The following is a 19,726-nucleotide window of genomic DNA, read 5'->3' on the forward strand; positions in this document are numbered from 1 at the left end:
GGGGAGGCCCAGCAAACGAATATTTTTTCGGTGACCTCGATTATCGAGGTCAATATGATTTTCCAAGGTCCGGGCTCGCTGCTCGAGAGTCCGGACCTGATCCACGGCCGATTGAGCGGTATTTCCGGAGGTCGCGGCCTTTAACTCTGCCCTTCCGACTCGGCGTTCAATTTCTTGAATTTCTCGGTCGTGCTTCTGCAGCGCGGCCGAGAGCGAGTCCCAACGATTTCTGGATTCTGCAATAAAGGCATCGATCTTCGAGTCAAGCTTGGAAATCATTTCTGCAAAGCTTGTTACTGTTGGTAAGTCCCCCGGGGTGGCTGTGGATGCCTCTGCTGCAGCTGGAGAGGGTGGGGGAGGGGTTCCTGCTTGCTGAGAGCTGCGGGCTCCTTTCCCTTTAGTCATTTTAACTTAGGATTAAATTGTTTAAATGTAATATTACACAGCTAATTAAATTACACAACTATTATAAATGATTTGGTGAGCGTGGTAGGGGTGGGTGACCCACTGTACCCAAGTCTTGGGAGGAGCACTATGGACTCAGTCTTGCTGGGTCGCCGCCATCTTGGATCCCCCAGCCACTACTTTTAAAGCCTGAGGGTGAAGTCCATCAGGATCCAGGCATTTGTCAGCTCACATCTCCAATAATTTACTCAGTACTATTACTCTGGTCATTGTGGTTTTTCTCAGTTTCTTCCATCCTGTTTTGAGATTTATTGCTGCTTGTGGGATATTACTTGTGTCCAGTAAAATGAAGATATTATGTTTGCCTTTTCTTGCCATTTATTAATTCTCTAGTTTCTCTTTCTATAGGACAAGTACTCATTATTGATTTATTTTTTAAATTTTTATGCAAGTTAGAGTCATGGAGATGTACAGCATGGAAACAGACGAATCTGTCCAACCCGTCCATGTTGACCAGATATCCCAACCCAATCTAGTCACATCTGCCAGCCAGGACCTGGCCCATATCCCTCCAAACTCTTCCTATTCATATACACATCCAGATGCCTTTTAATGTTGCAATTGTACCAGCCTCCCCCACTTCCTTTGGCAGCTCATTCCATACACGTACCACCCTCTGAATGAAAATGTTGCCCCTTGTGTGTCTCTCATATCTTTCCCCTCTCACCCTAAACCTATGCCCTCTAGTCTGGACTCCCCGACCCCAGGGAAAGATTTTGCCTGTGTATCCTATCCATGCCCCTCATGATTTCATAAATCTCTATAATGTCACCCCTCCGCCTCCGATGCTCCAGGGAAAACAGCCCCAATCTGTTCAGCCTCTCCCTATAGCTCAAATCCTGCAACCCTGGCAACATCCTTGTAAATCTTTTCTGAACCCTTTCAAATTTCACAATAGTTCTTAGTATATTTTATCTCTGGCTGGCTTCTTGTACCTCTGTTACTTCTGTTGGCCACTGTTATTTTCTACATTTAGTCCACCTTCCTCCTTTTGTAAAATTTGTATTATTTTTCTTTTTAGCTTGATACTGTCTTTAAGATTTCTAGTGAAACATGGGTGATGGGTCTGTTCTTTGGATTTTTTCTTATCATTGAAGTGTACCTGTTATGTGTATTCCTTATGGCTTGCACAATGGTTCACAGGTGAGTACTGCTGCCTCAGCGCCAGGAACCCAGGTTCAATTCCACCCTTGGGTGACTGTCTTTCTAGAGTTTGTATGTTCTCCCCATGTCTGCATGGCTTTCCTCTAAGTGCTCCAGTTTCCTCCCACAGTCCAAACTTGTGCAGATTAGGTAGGTTGGCAATGCTAAGTCGCCTCAGTGTTCAGGGATGTGCAGGCTAGGTGGATTAGCCATGGGAAATATAGGGTTGCAGTGAAAGGGTAGGGGTAGTGGGATTGTGTGGGATGCTCTTTGGAGGGTTGGTATAGACTTGATGGATTGATTGGCCTGCTTCCATACTTAGTGATTCTATGATATTAGCCACAGATATTAGTTAGTAATTGCTTGTATTTAACAAATTGATGGCTTGGCTTTCAAAGGAATTGGATACATTTTAAGGGTAAAACATGCAACAATAACAGCAATGGCTCTTCTCACCTTATTCATAGATATGGCCAAGAAGGAAAATTTAAAGATAGAATTAGATCAAAAGATGAGACTCTAGTTGCAATTGTAAGAATAAGTCTGGGAAATATAAGACTTGAGGAAAAAGGGACCAAGAAATTGACTTCGGGATTGGGATATAAATATAAATTAGTAAGAAATGGAGCAGATTTTTAACAGCTTTATAGATATGTAGAAAGGAAAATATTATTAAAGACATGGGGTCATTATAGATAGAGTGTATTTATAATAGGAAGTTGAAAAGTTAAATGTTATGTCTGTCTTCACAGAGGGAGTCTCTTTAAATCTTTCTGAAATAAATAAAGATTGAAACTGTCGTGTTACTGTGGAGCTGAAAGAAATTAGTGCAGGTATTGGTGAAAAGTGATTTGGAAAAACTAATGGGACTGAAAGTTGACAAATCCCTTGGACCTGATAACTTTCATCTTCGAGTTTGAAGTGATGGTAGATGCATTTGTGATCATATTTAAGAAAGAAAAGTAGCCGTGAAGTACGGACCAGTTGGCCTGATGTCGATAGCAAAGAAAATACTCTAGTATTATTAAGAATATAATTATTGGAAAATGTAGGGGATGATGGGCTGTCAGGGGAGTGTAGCACCAACCGCTACATTTCTGGTACTGAGACTGGTTCTGTTGTAACAAGGGGTACTTCAGGTTCCAAGTGATCGATTGTGATAGGGGCCTCTGGTCACAGGCACAGACAGATGTTTCTGCATCCACAGCGGGACATCAGAATTGTGTGTTGTCTCCTTGGTGCCAGGCTTAAGGATATCTCCAAGGGGTGTTTAATATTTTCTCAAAGGCAAGATGGACCAGCAGGAGACCTTTGTACACATTGGAACTAACAGCACAAGATGAGAAAAGGACCAAGTTCTGAGGAGAGAATAAATGGTAGGGCATTTTCACTTTCCAAACAGGTTGAGACTGCTATTGTGTTCAGGGTTTGGATGGAGAGGAATTTGTGTACAAGAAAATTTTATGATTCAATATCGAGATGTACCTATCTGAGAAGGAGCAAATCTTCACCTACTCTTGGGAAATAAGGCAGGGCAGGTGACTGAGGGTGTCAGTGGGGGAGCACTCTGGGGCCCATAATCATAATTCTGTTAGTTTCAATATAGTGATTGAAAGGGATAGACTGGATCTCAAAGTTGAAGTTCTAAATTGGAGGCAGGCCAATTTTGACAGTACTAGGCAAAAACTTTCAAAAGTCGATTGAGGGTAGATTTTCGCAGGTAAAGGGATGGCTGGGAAATGGGAAACTTTCAAAAATGAGATCTAGAATCCAAGACACTGTGTTCCTGTTAAGGTGATGGGCAAGGCTGGTAGGTGCAGGGAATGCTGATGACTGACTAGAGAAATTGTGATTTTGGTCAAGAAAAAGAAGGAAGTTTATGTCTGGTATAGACAGCAGGGATTAAGTGAATCCCAAGAAGAGTATAAAGGCAATAGAAGTATACAGGAGAGGGAAATCAGGAGGGAAAGGGCACGTGAGATAGCTGTGGCTAGTGGGGTTAAGGAGAATCCAGAGTGATTTGAAAAAAAAGCCAAAAGGGTAACGAGGGAGAGAATAGGGCCCCTCAAAGATCAGCAAGGCAATCTTTGTGTGGAAGCACAGGAGATGAGGGAGATACTAAATGCATACAGGTAGTTCTTCTATAATGTAATAGTTGCATTCTTGTGCAATCCTGCATTATAGAAAAGTCACGCTTTAGAAACAACGCTTCGTATTGATATCATTTTACAGCCAACATGTTTTAAAAATTTGCGTTTTTAGAAAGTGTCCCCAATTCGTCAGTTGCATTGCAGCGAATTCTCATTAACAAAGCACATGTTACAGCAGAACGACTTTACGCCTCAGAAGGATATTGAAGCTAGAGAATTTGGAGAAATAAATAGTAACATCTTGAAAAATTTCCATATTACAGAGGAGGTGGTGCTGGGCATCTTAACGTGCAGAAAGGTGGATAACTCCCCTGGACCTGGTCAGGTGTATCCTACAAAGTTGTGGGAAGCTAGGGAAGTGATTGCTGGGCCCCTTGCTTGAGATATTTGTCATCCATAGCCACAGGTGAGGTATAAGAAGACTGGAAGTTGGCTGACATGGTTCCACTATTTAAGGTGGTAAGGAAAAGCCAGGGATCAATAGATTGGTGAGCCTGGCATCAGTGGTGGGCAAGTTGTTGGAGGGATTCCTGACAGACAGGATTTATGTGCATCTGGAAAGGCAAGAACTGATTAGGGATAGCCAGCGTGGCTTTGTGCATGGAAAATCATGTCTCATAAACTTCTGTTTTTTTGAAAAAGTAAGGTGGATGTGGTCTATATGGGCTTCAGTAAGGCATTCAACAAGATTCCGCATGGTTAGCAAGACTAGATCGCACGGCATACAGGGAGAACTAGTCATTTAGATACAGAATTCGCTCAAAGGTAGAAGACAGAGGGTGGTGGTGGAGGGTTGCTTTTCAGACTGGAGCCCTGTGACCAGTGGTGTGCCACAAGGATCTGTACTGGGTCTACTGCTTTTTGTCATTTATATAAATGATCTGGATGTGAACGTAGGAATGATTAGTAAGTTTGCAGATTGCACCAAAATTGGTGCAGTGGACAGCCAAGAGGATTTTCTGAGTCCAACGGGAACTTGATCAGATGGATCAGTGAACCAAGGAGTGGCACATGGAGTTTAATTTAGATAAATGTGAGGTGCTGTATTTTGGAAAGGCAAACGAGAGCAGGACTTATACACCTTTTAATAGTAAGGTCCTGGGGAATTTGCTGAACAAAGAACTTGTTGTGCAGGTTCATAGTTGCTTGAAAGTGGAATCGCAGGTAGATAGGATAGTGAAGAAGTTGTTTGGTATGCTTGCTTTTATTGGTCATTGCATTGAATATAGGAGTTGGGAGGTCATGTTGTGGCTGTACAAGACATTGGTTAGACTGCTTTTGGAATACTGCATGCAGTTCTGGTCTCCATGCTATAAGAAGCATGTTGTGAAACTTGAAAGGGTTCAGAAACGATTTACAAGGATGTTGCCAGAGTTGGAAGTTTGGGCGAGAGGAAAGGCTGAATAGGCTGGGGCTTATTTTCCCTGGAGCATCTGAGGCTGAGGAGTTACCTTATGGAGGTTTATAAAATCATGAAGGGCATGGATAAGGTAAATAGACAGGGTCTTTTCCTTGGGGTATGGAGAACAAAACTACAGGACATAGGTTTAAGGTGATGGGGGAAATATTTAAATGAAACCTAAGGGGCAATTCTTTCACAGATGGGAAATGTATGGAATGAGCTGCCAGAGGAAGCGGCGGAGGCTGGAACAATTACAACATTTTAAAAGGCAGTAGGATGGATGTATGAATCAGAAGGGTTCCAAAGAATATGGGCCAAATGCTGGCAAATAGAACTAGATTGGTTTGGGATATCTGGTTGGCATGGACGAGTTGGACGGAACGGTCTGTTTGCATGCTGTACAGCTCTGACTTTATGACTAATTATCTGATTGTACAGATTCAACATGGATTTATGAAGGAACAGTTGTGTTTCACAAACCTGAGTGTTTTTGAGAAAGTTACTAGTAGAGTTGATAAAGTTGATAGCATTGGATGTGGTGTATTTGTCCTTTTATGGGAAGGTTCTTAATTGGTCAAGTCCTATATAGGAAGATAGTAAACAAAACTACCAATGCATGAGATTGATGATAATACACGAGCATGGTCTGAAGATTGGCGAATAGGTTGAAAGTACAATGTAAGGTGGTTCTCCGATTTAGCTGGCATGTCACTAGAGGGGGATTACAAGGAGCAGTGCTTACAACCAGGTTGTTCACAATTTATGTCAATGACTTAGATGTAGGAGCTAAATGTCATCATGCTTGTAATTGTATTTTTCCACGTTTGCAGATTGACTTTTAAAAAAAATTTTGAACATTACAGTGCAGTACAGGGCCTTTGGCCCTCGATGAAAAGAAGCGAGTTGTGAGGAGGATACAAAAAGGCTTCTTTGTGATTTAGACAGGCTGAGCGAATGGACAAGAGCATGACAGTTGTGATAATGTGCATAAATGTGAGGCTATCTATTTTGGTAGGAGAAATTAAGATGCAGAATATTTATTCAATGATGAAAGGTTGGAAAGTATTGTTATCCAAGGAGAACTGAGTGGCCTCTCTCATGAGCTGCTGAAAGTCCGCATGCAGGTTTAGCAAGCAATTTGGAAGGCAGATGGTATGTTAGTCTTTGTCCTGAGGATTTGAATACAGGAGCAAAAAAATCTTGCTTCAGTCATATAGAATGCTGATGAGATGGAATCTGTAGTATTATGTGCAGTTCTATTCCCTTTGCTTACAGCAAGGATAAAACAATGAGGGGCAAGGCTAGGATAAATAGACCGTCTTTTCCCTGGGGTGGGGGAATCCAGAACTAGAGGGCATTGGTTTAGGGTGAGAGGGGAAAGATATAAAAGGGACCTAAAGGGCAGCTTTTTCATGCAGAGGGTGGTTCTTGCCACCAAAGTGGATAACCATACATTTATCCACATTAAACTGCATCTGCCATGCATCTGACCACTCACCTAACCTGTCCAGGTCACCCTGTAATCTCCTAACATCCTCCTCACATTTCACCCTGCCACCCAGCTTAATATCATTAGTATCATCAAATGGGACTGGATTAGGTTAGGACATTTGGTTGGCATGGACAAATTGGACCGAAGGGTCTGTTTCTGTGCTGTACATCTCTATGACTCTATATACTTAACATTTAGGAAGTTAATTGATTGAATCCTGTGATAGTGGGACTGTCCTCTGAGGAAAGAGCTAGATTGGGCCTGTAAACTCTAGCTTCGAGGAATGTGCAATGATCTTTGAAACTTAAAAATTCTTCATGGGGGACATAACATGGAATCTAGAATTCTGAGTTAGGGGACAGCCTCAGAATAGAAGACAGACTTTTTAGGACTGAGATGAGAAGGAACTTTTTCACTCCAAGTATTGTGGAATTTGGAATTATTTATGGCAGTAGGCTGTGGACGCTCCCTTTATTAAGAAGGTAAAGGGGTTGTTAAGCGGAGATGTTAGTAATGAGATAGAGTTCTGCGAGAGCATGAAATTTGGCATTTGAGTCAGATGATGACCTATGATCAACAATGTTAGACCAGGTTTGAGTTGAATAACCTGTTGTTCTCTTATTCCTGAACTTGATTAAACTTGATGCAAAACATTATTCTTCCACTTCGACCCCAAGCTCCCTAACAGTAATGTTTATTATGGACCTTTTACCACAATTGGCTGCAAAGCACTTTTCTGATGGTAAATCGTGGTTCTGAAAAGTGTCACATGAATACAAAGTCTTGCTTTGCTTTGTTGTTTTTAATTAATTTTCCCATGCCAAATTATAAACTTAAGTTGGCACAGAGTGACGAATTTCCCTGTTTATTTTCCAAACAGTTGCCAAAAAGAGCTGTTATTTCTTTTCTGCCATGTTTTGAAGACCGAACAAAGTCACCTAGTTAATCAACTTGTTCAAACCTGTTAGGACACCCTGTGGAGCTTGTGGAACTTGAACCCAGGCCTTCTGGAGGTACAGACACTATCACTGAGCTACAAGACCTTTTGCCATCACCATCTTAATGCCTTCATTTGATGCTTTCTAGATATTTAGAGATGCTACTATACACCTTTTGGAGCAGGTGGGACTTGAACCTGGTCCTCCTGGTCCACACTACTTCTGCACCACAAGGGCTCATAATCACCACCGCTACCACTTTTTTTTTAAAAAAAGAAACCTAATCTCATAACTAACCAAAGGACTTGAGGGAAACCAGCCCTGTTTTTTTTTTAAAATCCCATCAGTTAATTAACCAATCGCCCTGTTCAGATGTGATACACCTAATTCAAATGAGTATCATTTGTTTTCACGTCTCAAGTTTGACTGAAATTTACTTTTGTTCAGATGGTGAAATGTCTACAGAATAACTGTTGTGCACACTTAATACACGATTAAGAATCTTCCCTCAGTTTAGTTTGACAGAGATCTTTGTGTGACTGGAGAAGTAAAACACCAGATTTGGTTCTCTAATGTCCTTCACGGTAGGAAATAGGCCATCCTTAGCTGGTCTAGCCTAAATATGACTCCAGATCTATAGCAATGTGGTTGATTCTGATGTGGCCTAGCAAGCCACTCTGTATCAATCACTACAAAGCCTCAAAAAAGAAACAAAACTAGGAACTGAGAACAACAAGGGCAAAAACAGCCCTGTCAACCTGCAAACTCTTCCTCACTGACATCTGGTGCCAAAATTGGGAGAGTTGTCTTTCAGACTAGTCAGCCTGACATAGTCATACCCACAGAATCACAGCTTACAGACTTTGTCCCAAAAGCCACCACCATCCCTGGGAATGTCTTGTCCCACCGGCTGGACAAGCTCAGCCAATTTGGTATCACAGTGGTATACAGTCAGAAGTGAGTTGCCCTCAAATCTAAGCTCTGAGTCTTGCCATATCCAGTCATGAATGGTGGTGGGCAATCAAACCACATACTGGAGGAGGTGGCTCCACAAATAACTCCATCCTCAAAATGATGGGAGAGTACAGCACACCAGTGCAAAATATATGCCTGAATCATTTGCACAGACTTCATTCAGAAATACTGAATGGATGATCCATCTTAGTCTCCTCTAGTGAATCCCAGTGTCACAGTTGCAAATCTTAGCTAATTTGATACATTCCATGTGATATCAATAAATGATTGGAGGCACCAAATACTGTAAAGATGATAGGCCCTAACAACATTCCTGCAATGGTGCTGAAGACGTGCTCCAGAACTTCTGCCCTAGCCAAGCTTACTTAATCTCCTTGACAATGTGGCAAATTGTTCAGGTATATTTAAGGTAAAATCCAATCCAGACAATTACTGGCTCATCAGTCTATATTCAATCATCAGTAAATTGATGGATGGATGGTGTCATCGATATAGCAACCAACAGCATGTGCTTCACAATTACTTGTTTACTGACATTCAGTTTGGATTGGATCCTGCCAGGGCCTCAGCACCTCAAATTCAGCTCTTTTGTCCATGTTTGAGTCAATACTGAAATGAGGTGAGAAGAAGTGAGTGACAGCCCTTGACCGGAAGGCAACATTTGACAGAGTGGGATCATACAACCTCACAAAACTAGAGTCAATGGGAACTGGAAGGGAGAACTCTAATGATTGGAGTCATACGTGGCACATAGAAAGATGGTTGTGGTTATTGGAGGTCATCATTCAAGCTCCAGGGCATCTCTGCAGGTGTTCAGGGGGTTGGGTACTATTGCCAGAAATTGAACTGGACACTACCTGCAAGACCAGGTCAGAGGATAGGAATTCTGCAGGGTGTAACTCTTCACCTAACTCCCGAAGGCCTGATCACCATCTACAAGGCACAAGCCAGGAGTGTGATGGAATACTCCCCACTTGTCCGGATGAGTGCAGATCTAATAGCATTCAAGCTTTATTCCATCCAGGTTCACAAATGTTCACTCCCTCCACCACTGACATTCTGCAGAAGTATGTACTATCCACAAAATGTACTGCAGAAATTTGCCAAAGATACTTAAACAGCACCTTCTAAACCCATGGCCAATCCTGTCTAGAATGTCTGCTAACACATAAAAACACTGCCTCCGGCAAGTTTCTATCCAAGCCATTCTTCAGTCTGACTTGTAAAAATACATTGTTTCTTCATTGTTGCTTTTTTGTATGCCTTTGAAACCTAAGCAATAAATAAAGATCTGTACAAGAAAGCTGTGGGTTTAAAATTGTGTTTTCCAAGACAATTGTTAAATATTTCACATATAGACCATAGCATAAGTGAAGAGGTGATAATGAGTTCTTTCTGTTCTTGTTATTTCAAAATGATTGCAGTCCTTCTTCAAGAATCGCAATTTCCCCCCCGACGTGGTCGACGATGCCCTCCACCGCATCTCTTCCACTTCCCGCTCCTCCGCCCTTGAGCCCCGCCCCTCCAACCGCCACCAGGACAGAACCCCACTGGTCCTCACCTACCACCCGACCAATCTCCACGTACAGCGCATCATCCGCCGTCATTTCCGCTACCTCCAAACGGACCCCACCACCAAGGATATATTTCCCTCCCTTCCCCTATCAGCATTCCGTAAAGACCACTCCCTCCGTGACTCCCTCGTCAGACCCACACCCCCCACCAACCCAACCTCCACTCCCGGCACCCTCCCCTGCAACCGCAGGAGGTGCAAGACTTCCGCCCACACCTCCCCTCTCACCTCCCTCCAAGGCCCCAAAGCACACTTCCATATCCGCCACAGATTCACCTGCACCTCCACACACATCATCTATTGCATCCTCTGCACCCGATGTGGCCTCCTCTATATTGGGGAGACAGACCGCCTACTTGCTGAGCGTTTCAGAGAACACCTCTGGGACACCCGGACCAACCAACCCAACCACCATGTGGCTCAACACTTCAACTCCCCCTCCCAAGTCTGACCTATCACCCTCACCTTGACCTCTTTCCACCTATCACATTTCCGACGCCCCTCCCCCTAGTCCCTCCTCCCTACCTTTTATCTTAGCCTGCTGAACAAACTTTCCCCATTCCTGAAGAAGGGCTTATGCCCGAAACGTCGATTCTCCTGTTCCCTGGATGCTGCCTGACCTGCTGCGCTTTTCCAGCAACACATTTCCAGCTCTGATCTCCAGCATCTGCAGACCTCACTTTCTCCATTTCAAAATGATATCCAGAAAGGGAACCGTGTCAGTATCTTGGCTGATTGAATAGAGCTAAAGAGATTTTTTTTTTGTATATGGCAAAGTGGAAGGTGGCAGAAAGGGTTTGACCTCGGTAAAGTTGGATGACAGATATGACTGAGAGGGTACTAATGACCAACAATAGATCTGCAGAGATGATGCAAGACACAAGCATGGTATACAATCAAAGTGAATCTCCTGGTAAGAGTAGCTATTAGCAGCAACAGTCCTTTTGTGACCTTATTACAGTTAATAGTTTTTTCAGCACTCCCCTTGTATGTGCTGTATCATAAATCTATGACCCTCTTTCTACAACTGCATATTTGAGTCATTTCATTGAGTTTATATTATTTAACAAAAATTGACACTGGTACTTAATTTCATCATCTTGCCTGTCTGTGGTCTTGCTTATTATAAGACTGTTAATTTTCAGTTCAATCTGACCACTAAGTGAGCTCCTGACTCTCATAGAGTCATAGACATATACAGCATGGGAACAGACTCTTCGGTCCAACCTGTCCATGCCGACCAGATAGCCCAACCCAATCTCGTCCCACCTGCCAGCACCCGGCTCATATCCCTCCAAACCCTTCCTATTCATATACTCATCCAAATGCCTCAAATGTTGCAATTGTACCAGCCTCCAGCACTTCCTCTGGAAGCTCATTCCATACACGTACCACCCTCTGCGTGAAAACGTTGCCCCTTAGGTCTCTCTCATATCTTTTCCCCTCTCACCCTAAACCTATGCCTTCTAGTTCTGGACTCCCCGACCCCAGGGAAAAGACTTTGCCTATTTATCCTATCATAATTTTGTAAACCTCTAAGGTCACCCCTCAGCCACCGACGCTCCAGGGAAAACAGCCCCAGCCTGTTCAGCCTCTCCCTATAGCTCAAATCCTCCAACCCTGGCAACATCCTTGTAAATCTTTTCTGAACCCTTTCAAGTTTCACAACATCTTTCTGATAGGAAGGAGACCAGAATTGCACGCAATATTCCAACAGTGGCCTGACCAATATCCTGTACAGCCGCAACATGACCTCTCAACTCCTGTACTCCATACTCTGACCAATAAAAGAGAGCATACCAAATGCCGTCTTCACTGTCCTATGTACCTGTGACTCCACTTTCAAGGAGCTATGAACCTGCACTCCAAGGTCTCTTTGTTCAGCAGCACTCCCTAGGACATTACCATTAAGTGTATACATCCTGCTAAGATTTGCTTTCCCAAAATGGAGCACCTCTCATTTATCTAAATTAAACTCCATCTGCCACTTCCCAGCTCATTGGCCCATCTGATCAAGATGCTGTTGTAATCTGAGGTAACCTTCTCTGTCCACTACACCTCCAGTTTTGGTGTCATCTGAAACTTACTCAGTGTACCTCTTATGCTCGCATCCGAATCATTTATGTAAATGACAAAAAGTAGAGAACCCAGCACTGATCCTTGTGGCACTCCACTGGTCACAGGCCTCCAGTCTGAAAAACAACCCTCCCACCACCACCACCCTCTGTCTTTTCCCTTTGAGCCCTTTCTGTGTGCAAATGGATAGTTCTCCCTTGTATTCCCTGAGATCTGATCTTGCTAACCAGTCTCCCATGGGGAACCTTGTCAAACGCCTCACTGAAGTCCATATAGATCACATCTACTGCTCTGCCCTCATCAATCCTCTTTGTTACTTCTTCAAAAAACTCAATCATGTTTGTGAGACTCTCAATGCTTTCTGCCAGATACTAGCTACGTTGAACTTGTATGCATGTTTCAGCCATCTACCATTAAATTCTCTTCTCTGTGGTTTTGTTGTCCTTCAAACTTGATTAGTCCACGTTCTGTGAAATTCATAGCCTAAATTGATCCCCAGGTTTATTCAAGAGCAAAAACACATTCCTGGAATAAGTCCAGCAGGTCTTTGGACCTGAAACATTAACTCTGGGTTCTTTCACAGATGTTGCCAGACCTGCTGAGTTTTTCCTGCAATTTACTTTTGTCTCTGATTTCCAGCATCGGCTGTGCGCTGTATTTCTATCATCGTGTTCCTCTCATCCATTGTGCGTATCCTGGTTGATGTTGGTTCTTGTTGTACAATTTAACTTTCTGATTTTGTATCAGCTTCTTTTTAGCTTCCTCTATGCAGTCTGCCTCTGCCTCTGAATTATTATTGTCATTCCCTCATTTAGAATCGCATTTTGTGTCTGCCTCATACCCACAACATGTTTTGATAGTTTGGCCAAACATCTTTTCCAAACACCTTCAATATCAGCATTCTGCAGCGATTGTTCCTTCTGTGTTACCCTGATCCACTCCTTTATCACTCCCAAAATTTCCCCATTTCCCCATGCCACCTTCCCATTGCCATCACAGAAGGTAATACTTGCCCATTCACCACCTGTCTCCTCACTGTCTAAAGCCCCAAACATACCCTCCAAGTGAAGTGGCATTCTGTTTCTGCTTTCAATCTTGCCTCCTGTATTCACTGCTCACAATACGGTCTCCTTTATGTCAGAGACCAGAAGGAGACTGGATGACTGCTTTGCAGAACACCTCTGCTCTCTCTGGAGGAATGACCACCATCTTCCAGTTGCTTGCTATTTCAATAAATTATACTTGCACTTGTACTAACATTTCTGTCCAACAAAGCACAATGCAAGCTTGAGAAACAATAACTCCTTTTCTGTTCAGACACCGTACAGTCTCTGGGACTTGATATTGAATTTCACAACATCAGAGCCCGACGAACCGGTTTTTAAAAAAAACTACAGATGCTGGAAATCAAACAAAAGCAGAAATTGCTGGAAATTCTCAGCAGGTGTGGCAGCATGTGTGGAGAGAGAATCAGTTAACTTTTCAGGTCCAGTGACCCTTTTTCAGAACAAATTGATGTTCTGTCATTTTTTGCATTTTCTCCTCCTGTTCCCTCCCAAACCGCGTGCAAGCACACAACTTTATCTTATTTGAGTTTCATTGAGCTTGCTCACAGCAGAGAAAACTCATTCTCTCCCTTGCATTTTTTCTCTCTTTCACAATAGTCTCTTATAATTGGCCTCTACACCATTTACTATATTCCCTTTGCCCCTCCTCTGTTTCTGCCAAAGGTTATTTTAAAAATTCCAACTACTTTCAGTTCTGAAATAATTCACATTAATTCTGTTTCTCTCTCCACAGACGATACCACACCAGATGAGTTTCTCCAGCATTTTTTGTTTCTGTTCTCCATCTTTACCATCCTTGACGACCTTTCTTACTTTTTATTAAAGTCGTTTGTTTTTCTATTTCTTTTTCGTCTACTTTTTGTTTTTTGGGTAATTGTGACTGGGTGCAGCACATTATATAGCAGCATTTGTGCAAAAAATAATTTGCAGGTTGGTTTTGAATTTCCAAATGATCTAGTTCATGGTATTGTATCTCCAAGATGCTACGTTTGCGGTTAGTTTGAAATGTACTGATTACTATCTTTTGTAATAATTTTAGGCACCAATTCTACATTGAAGAATTCAGTAATTAAGTTAGTGAGTGTTTGTTCTAACAAAGTGTGTTGACTTTTTTATGTTATTGAATGTTTTAAATATTTTATCTCCACAGAATGCTGCCTTTTTATATGGCCTTGGTCTTGTCTACTTCCATTATAATGCATTTCAGTGGTAAGTAAATTATATATTAGTCTTTAATTACAATAAGATGGCATCTTCAAATTAGTTAGTTTTACTTGTTTGGAGCAATGCATTTACCAGTTTGTCTTTTTCTGCTAGCCTAGGGTACATGGTTTGTAAAATTGTTTAACTGAAATCTCTTGTCTGTGTAATTCAGGCCGGGAAATGTGGAGTTATTATATTGCTTTTCATCTTTACTTACCCAATTCTGGTTAATTAGACACAGTGTCACTGCTGTAAGCCTGTTTTTAAAAAAGGGAATCTATATTTGTTGCATCAAATTCCCCATCATCTCTCCGTGAGCCGATCATTACCCCCTTAAATAATAGAGTTAGAAAATCACTGAATTCGAGATGGAGATGGTTTCAAAAGCCCTCCATCTTCTGCCAGTGTGTTTTAGTTTCTTGCCACCATGTGTTCCTTTTCACAACCTCTATTCACATGCTTATTTCACATCTTTTTCTATCTCACCACCTTCTCCTCCTTCCAACATGGCCCACCTTCTAATTCAAATTGAAGTGAACCATGACTCTTTGTCTTGTGGGTGTAACTACAGGAATCAACTAAAAACAAAATAAAGGCTCTGTAATAATTTTTTCAGAATACTTGCTGATTGTGAAATTCAGTCCTTAAGGCAGCAAATATCCTAGGATACTATGAAATAAAAATTCATTTTCAACTAATCTGTCTTTGTAATCGGCTCTGACACAAATGACTTTTAACACAGCCTGTCCTCTAACAATGCTGAGACATGTTACTTTAATAAAAATCATGCAATCCAATTTAAATTGGACAAGTTTTAGGAATTTTATAATATTGCAGAACTTGAAATGATTTAAGATTTTACTCCACCAATTGTAATAGTCTATTCTTTATTGGCTAAAATAGTTGAAACAAGTCGGGTTGTTTGGGGAGGTGGTATTGCGTGGTAATGAAGTTGGAAAGTGATAAAGGACTTCTCATGTTTTGATGTGAAATGAGCTAAAATTTAGTTTCCTTTTAACATACTGCTGAATAAACCAAAGTGTGTTGTGATCATTAAACATGTTGGAAGGGTTAAACTTTTGTGTTGTATTCCGACATGAGGAAATGTCCAATAACAATTGACCACTGAATTACTGCAGCGATATCTCCGTTATCTGCTTCATTTGCAGGGTAACCCCACCACTGGTACATTTTGGACATTCTCAAATCATTGAGATTCTAGTCTGTATGGAATTATTCTTCTCCAACAACTCCTTTTGATGTTGTTCTGTGGGAAGTGAATGTTTTTTTGACATGCAGTGTTTAAAATTTAGCTTGCTACGTTTTACTGCAGACTCAGTTTTAGACTGACTCTTATGTTTTTTCCTTTTGTAAATGTAAATAAAATGTACTTTTCATTCCAAATCAGGAAAGTGCTTTAGTTTCTGTACTTGAGTCAAATTTTGACCGGTTTTAATACTTGTATAATTTACCAATGAGATATCACTTTTGTCAGCATGTAGGCAGTCCAGTAGAGTTTGTGATAAAATAAAATCTTTGCAGCTTCTTTGGGCTTAATTTTCCAGAACTGGTAAGGCTGTGGCATTGGTTTTATTTGGTGTTCTTTTGACGTGAAAGATTTATCATGCACCCAGTTAGTGCCTTTATTTCCATTTTTGTAGAAGGTTTGATCAATGCAGAGGCAGCAAGGACAAATAGAGTAACTAACAAAATTGTGGAGATTTGGACTTAGTTTTGAAAAGCTCCTTCATTTTTAGAAATGACCGCAGCTTAAATTTCTGTTTCAATTATTGACAAGTTGCTTTTTAGAAATTTGCTTGTTTGTATGCATTATAATATGGAATGTTGCAAGTCTTTTTTCCAGACTGGGGTTTTCACTGTAGCTCCATATAACCAGTTTTAGTTGCTATCTCACTAGTTGTAAAGTTAATCTCGATGGGTTATTAAAACAATTAGATGAAAGGTGGCATAGACATTACTTTGTATCAATCTTTGGGGAAGAAAAAGACTTACTGCACTTATTTCTTCTAGATATGCCATACTTGTGAATCTAAAATTTGAAGTGTGGATATTTCATGAGTAATTTGTTGTGTCTTTATTTGAAAACTTAAGCATGAGAAAATCTTTCGCAAATTTTGAGGGATGAGTTGTGATGAAATTATACAACTAATTATACGATTAAATTGTTTTGACAACTGTCAGCCTAAAATCATTTTAGAACCTTTTGGATGACTATTGTTAGTGCTGTGGACATAGCAGGGGTCAATCGAAGTAAACTAAACTTTTGGTTTGCACAATGTTTAAAGTTAAGCTCTTGACTTCTTTGAGAATTGCGTACTGAAGTGATAGATTCAGGAATTATCTCCCATCACTCTTATTTGGAGTCTACCAGATTTAATGACGTGAAAGGTGCTTTCCTTACAGATTCCAGTGGTCCTGCATGAAAAAACTTAAATGCTGCTTGTATTGTATTTTAACTGATCAATGCCACTCAGTCTCTTGTGTGAAACTGTTATTGATGGAGATACATGCCCAACTAATTTTTGTCAGACTTCTTATTGTGGTGACTCACCTGTTAGAGATAGTAGCCTGGATTTTGTTGTGGTTAAAAAAAGTTTTCACTGTTAATTTCTAAAACTGACAACTGAAGAATTCAAGTATGCACAGTTGAACATGGAAAGCTATTAGATTCTACACTATGTTGTGTGCTTTTGAAATGTCTCCAGGTGATAAACAATTCAAAATTGCTGAACTGATTGAAAACTTTCTCTTTATGTTGTAGCCATGATGTTATCTTCATCTGCAAGTGAGCAGGCAGGTTAATTACAGCTGGAATTTTATTATGTACTTAAAGTCATAATGCTGAAGAGCTTGCCAGGTCCTAGAAAACTTATTTTATATTTGCGTAATGTTATTCCTTTTTGTGATTTCATAGGTTTGTAATTTTTTAAAGCTTGCATTATATTTCAGCATCTAATGTGTATACTTCTACCTTTCCTTCCTCTATATAAAGATTTTTAAGAATGTTGTGGTTCTGTTCGCCGAGCTGGAAATTTTTGTTGCAAACGTTTCGTCCCCTGTCCAGGTGACATCCTCAGTGCTTGGGAGCCTCCTGTGAAGCGCTTCTGCGGTGTTTCCTCCGGCATTTATAGTGGCCTGTCCCTGCCGCTTCCGGTTGTCAGTTTCAGCATAGCTGGTCGTGGCATTTCGTGGCTAGTTGATGTTCATGGATTCGGATCGTTAGCTGTCTTCGTGTTTGTCCTATATAGTGCGAAGGACTAGCCACACTACCATACACAGGAGCATTTCAGAACCGACAGCCAGACTACTGCGACCACTAGGACTTATAACAGCACACAAACCAACAGCCACCCTCAGACAACAACTCACCGAACGAAGGACCCGATACCCAGCATGAGCAAAGCTAATGTAGTGTAGAAAATCCCATGCAAGGACTGCACAAAACACTATATAGGACAAACAGGAAGACAGCTAACGATCCGCATCCATGAACATCAACTAGCCACGAAACGCCACGACCAGCTATCCTTCGTTGCCACACATGCAGACGACAAGCAACATGAATTCGACTGGTACAACACTACCATTATAGGGCAAGCCAGACAGAGAACAGCCAGGGAATTCCTAGAAGCATGGCACTCATCCACAAACTCCATCAACAAACACATCGACCTGGACCCAATATACCGGCCACTACAGCGGACAGCTGAAACTGACAACCGGAAGCGGCAGGGACAGGCCACTATAAATGCCGGAGGAAACACCACAGAAGCGCTTCACAGGAGGCTCCCAAGCACTGAGGATGTCATCTAGACAGGGGACGAAACGTTTGCAACAAAAATTTCCAGCTCGGCGAACAGAACCACAACAACGAGCACCCGAGCTACAAATCTTCACCCAAACTTTGATTTTTAAGAATATTCTTCAATGTATTTGACTGCTTAAATAGCTTTAGCACATTGCTCCTGGCCATTGGAGAGCACCTCAGAGACCACTATCTTTATGGACAGCATTCTGAGGTCTCTGGTGAAAGTTGTTGCTTTGCCACTCATATTGAAATTTAGCTTGATGGTTGTATCTATAAGCTTTCGTTCTGTTATACCTATATAGCTAGAACCATTAAATAATATAAACACCACCCTTTCAAGTATTTGGAAGTTGCTTATGTGCAGTTCAGCTTAATAGGGCATTGAAACTCATAGACCAGAGATAAGTAACTGCTCTAATTCCATTATGTTTAAAATTTGAAGAGTTTGGTTTTGAAGAATAAATTTCAATACCCTTCATAATGGGGGAAAAAAGTCTCCATTTATAATGAAGAGGAAAATAGCATGAGGTGGTGAGAGTCCAATTGGCCAGAACCTACTTTTCAATATTGCAAGCCACAATGATGATTTTTCAGTCACTGTCGTCTTTGGTTATGTGAGTGTGTTGCAAAAGATCAATTTTTGACTCAGACCAGGGAAACCATTGGAAGCAGCAAGATGAACGTGCTTTTTGCGTGCCTCTTTTTAAACATCTTTTTCTAATCTGAGCTTAGTTTATTCCTATGGAAAACTGACAACATGCCTACTAAGTGCTTTGAAATATTTTGTTATATAAACCCCATTAGCTTGAGGTGGTGTTGACAGTGTGTTGACATGCAGTTCCAGGATTCTCAAATCTGTGCAAATAGTTAGTTCAGCTGAATCTGACCAAAAAAAACTGCAGATGCTAAAAATCTGAAATGAAAACTGTTGGAGAAGCTTGGTTCTGATGAAGTTACTGGACTTGGAACATTAACTTTTTTTTTCTCCACAGATGCTGCTAGACCTGTTGAGTTTCTTTGTTATTTGGCCTTTCAAGTCTGTAGCAGAGAGCATTAACCATATTTCCCAATCTGAAGTACACCCCTGAATTAATTAGATCATCAGCATCCCCATTACATGATCCCAATTAATCTAAACAGTCACTGTGGGAGAGTGTAGGGATTTGAAGATGTGTTTGGCTTCCCTCGCAGGTAGCAATTGTTGACTTATGGATGTGTCCATTAGGGCACTAGCAAAGCAGCATTTGACAGCACAAAAGGCTGCAAGGTGTCAGTGTTATCATTACACATTTATTCTATGACAATCTATCATCCTGAAAACAAAATTACTGGCCTCAAGAGCTCCAAACTGAATGAGCAGCAGTAGGAAAATTCCACAGATTCAAAAGGGCACAAGTGTATAAAGAGGGAGAA

At 41.3% G+C, this 19,726-nt stretch overlaps 1 protein-coding gene across 3 annotated transcripts in view; it reads left to right on the forward strand.

The window, feature by feature from the left end:
- Positions 1-19,726, forward strand: part of kdm6a (lysine (K)-specific demethylase 6A) — a 236,360-nt gene that overhangs the window by 49,815 nt on the left and 166,819 nt on the right. For all 3 annotated transcript variants that reach the window (XM_043700865.1, XM_043700863.1, XM_043700864.1), the window contains exon 5: positions 14,432-14,490. In XM_043700865.1, the coding sequence (XP_043556800.1) occupies positions 14,432-14,490 (59 nt within the window). The remainder of the gene's footprint in view (positions 1-14,431; positions 14,491-19,726) is intronic.

This window comes from Chiloscyllium plagiosum, chromosome 12 (genome assembly GCF_004010195.1).
Source record: "Chiloscyllium plagiosum isolate BGI_BamShark_2017 chromosome 12, ASM401019v2, whole genome shotgun sequence".
In the NCBI taxonomy this organism is placed as follows: domain Eukaryota; kingdom Metazoa; phylum Chordata; class Chondrichthyes; order Orectolobiformes; family Hemiscylliidae; genus Chiloscyllium; species Chiloscyllium plagiosum.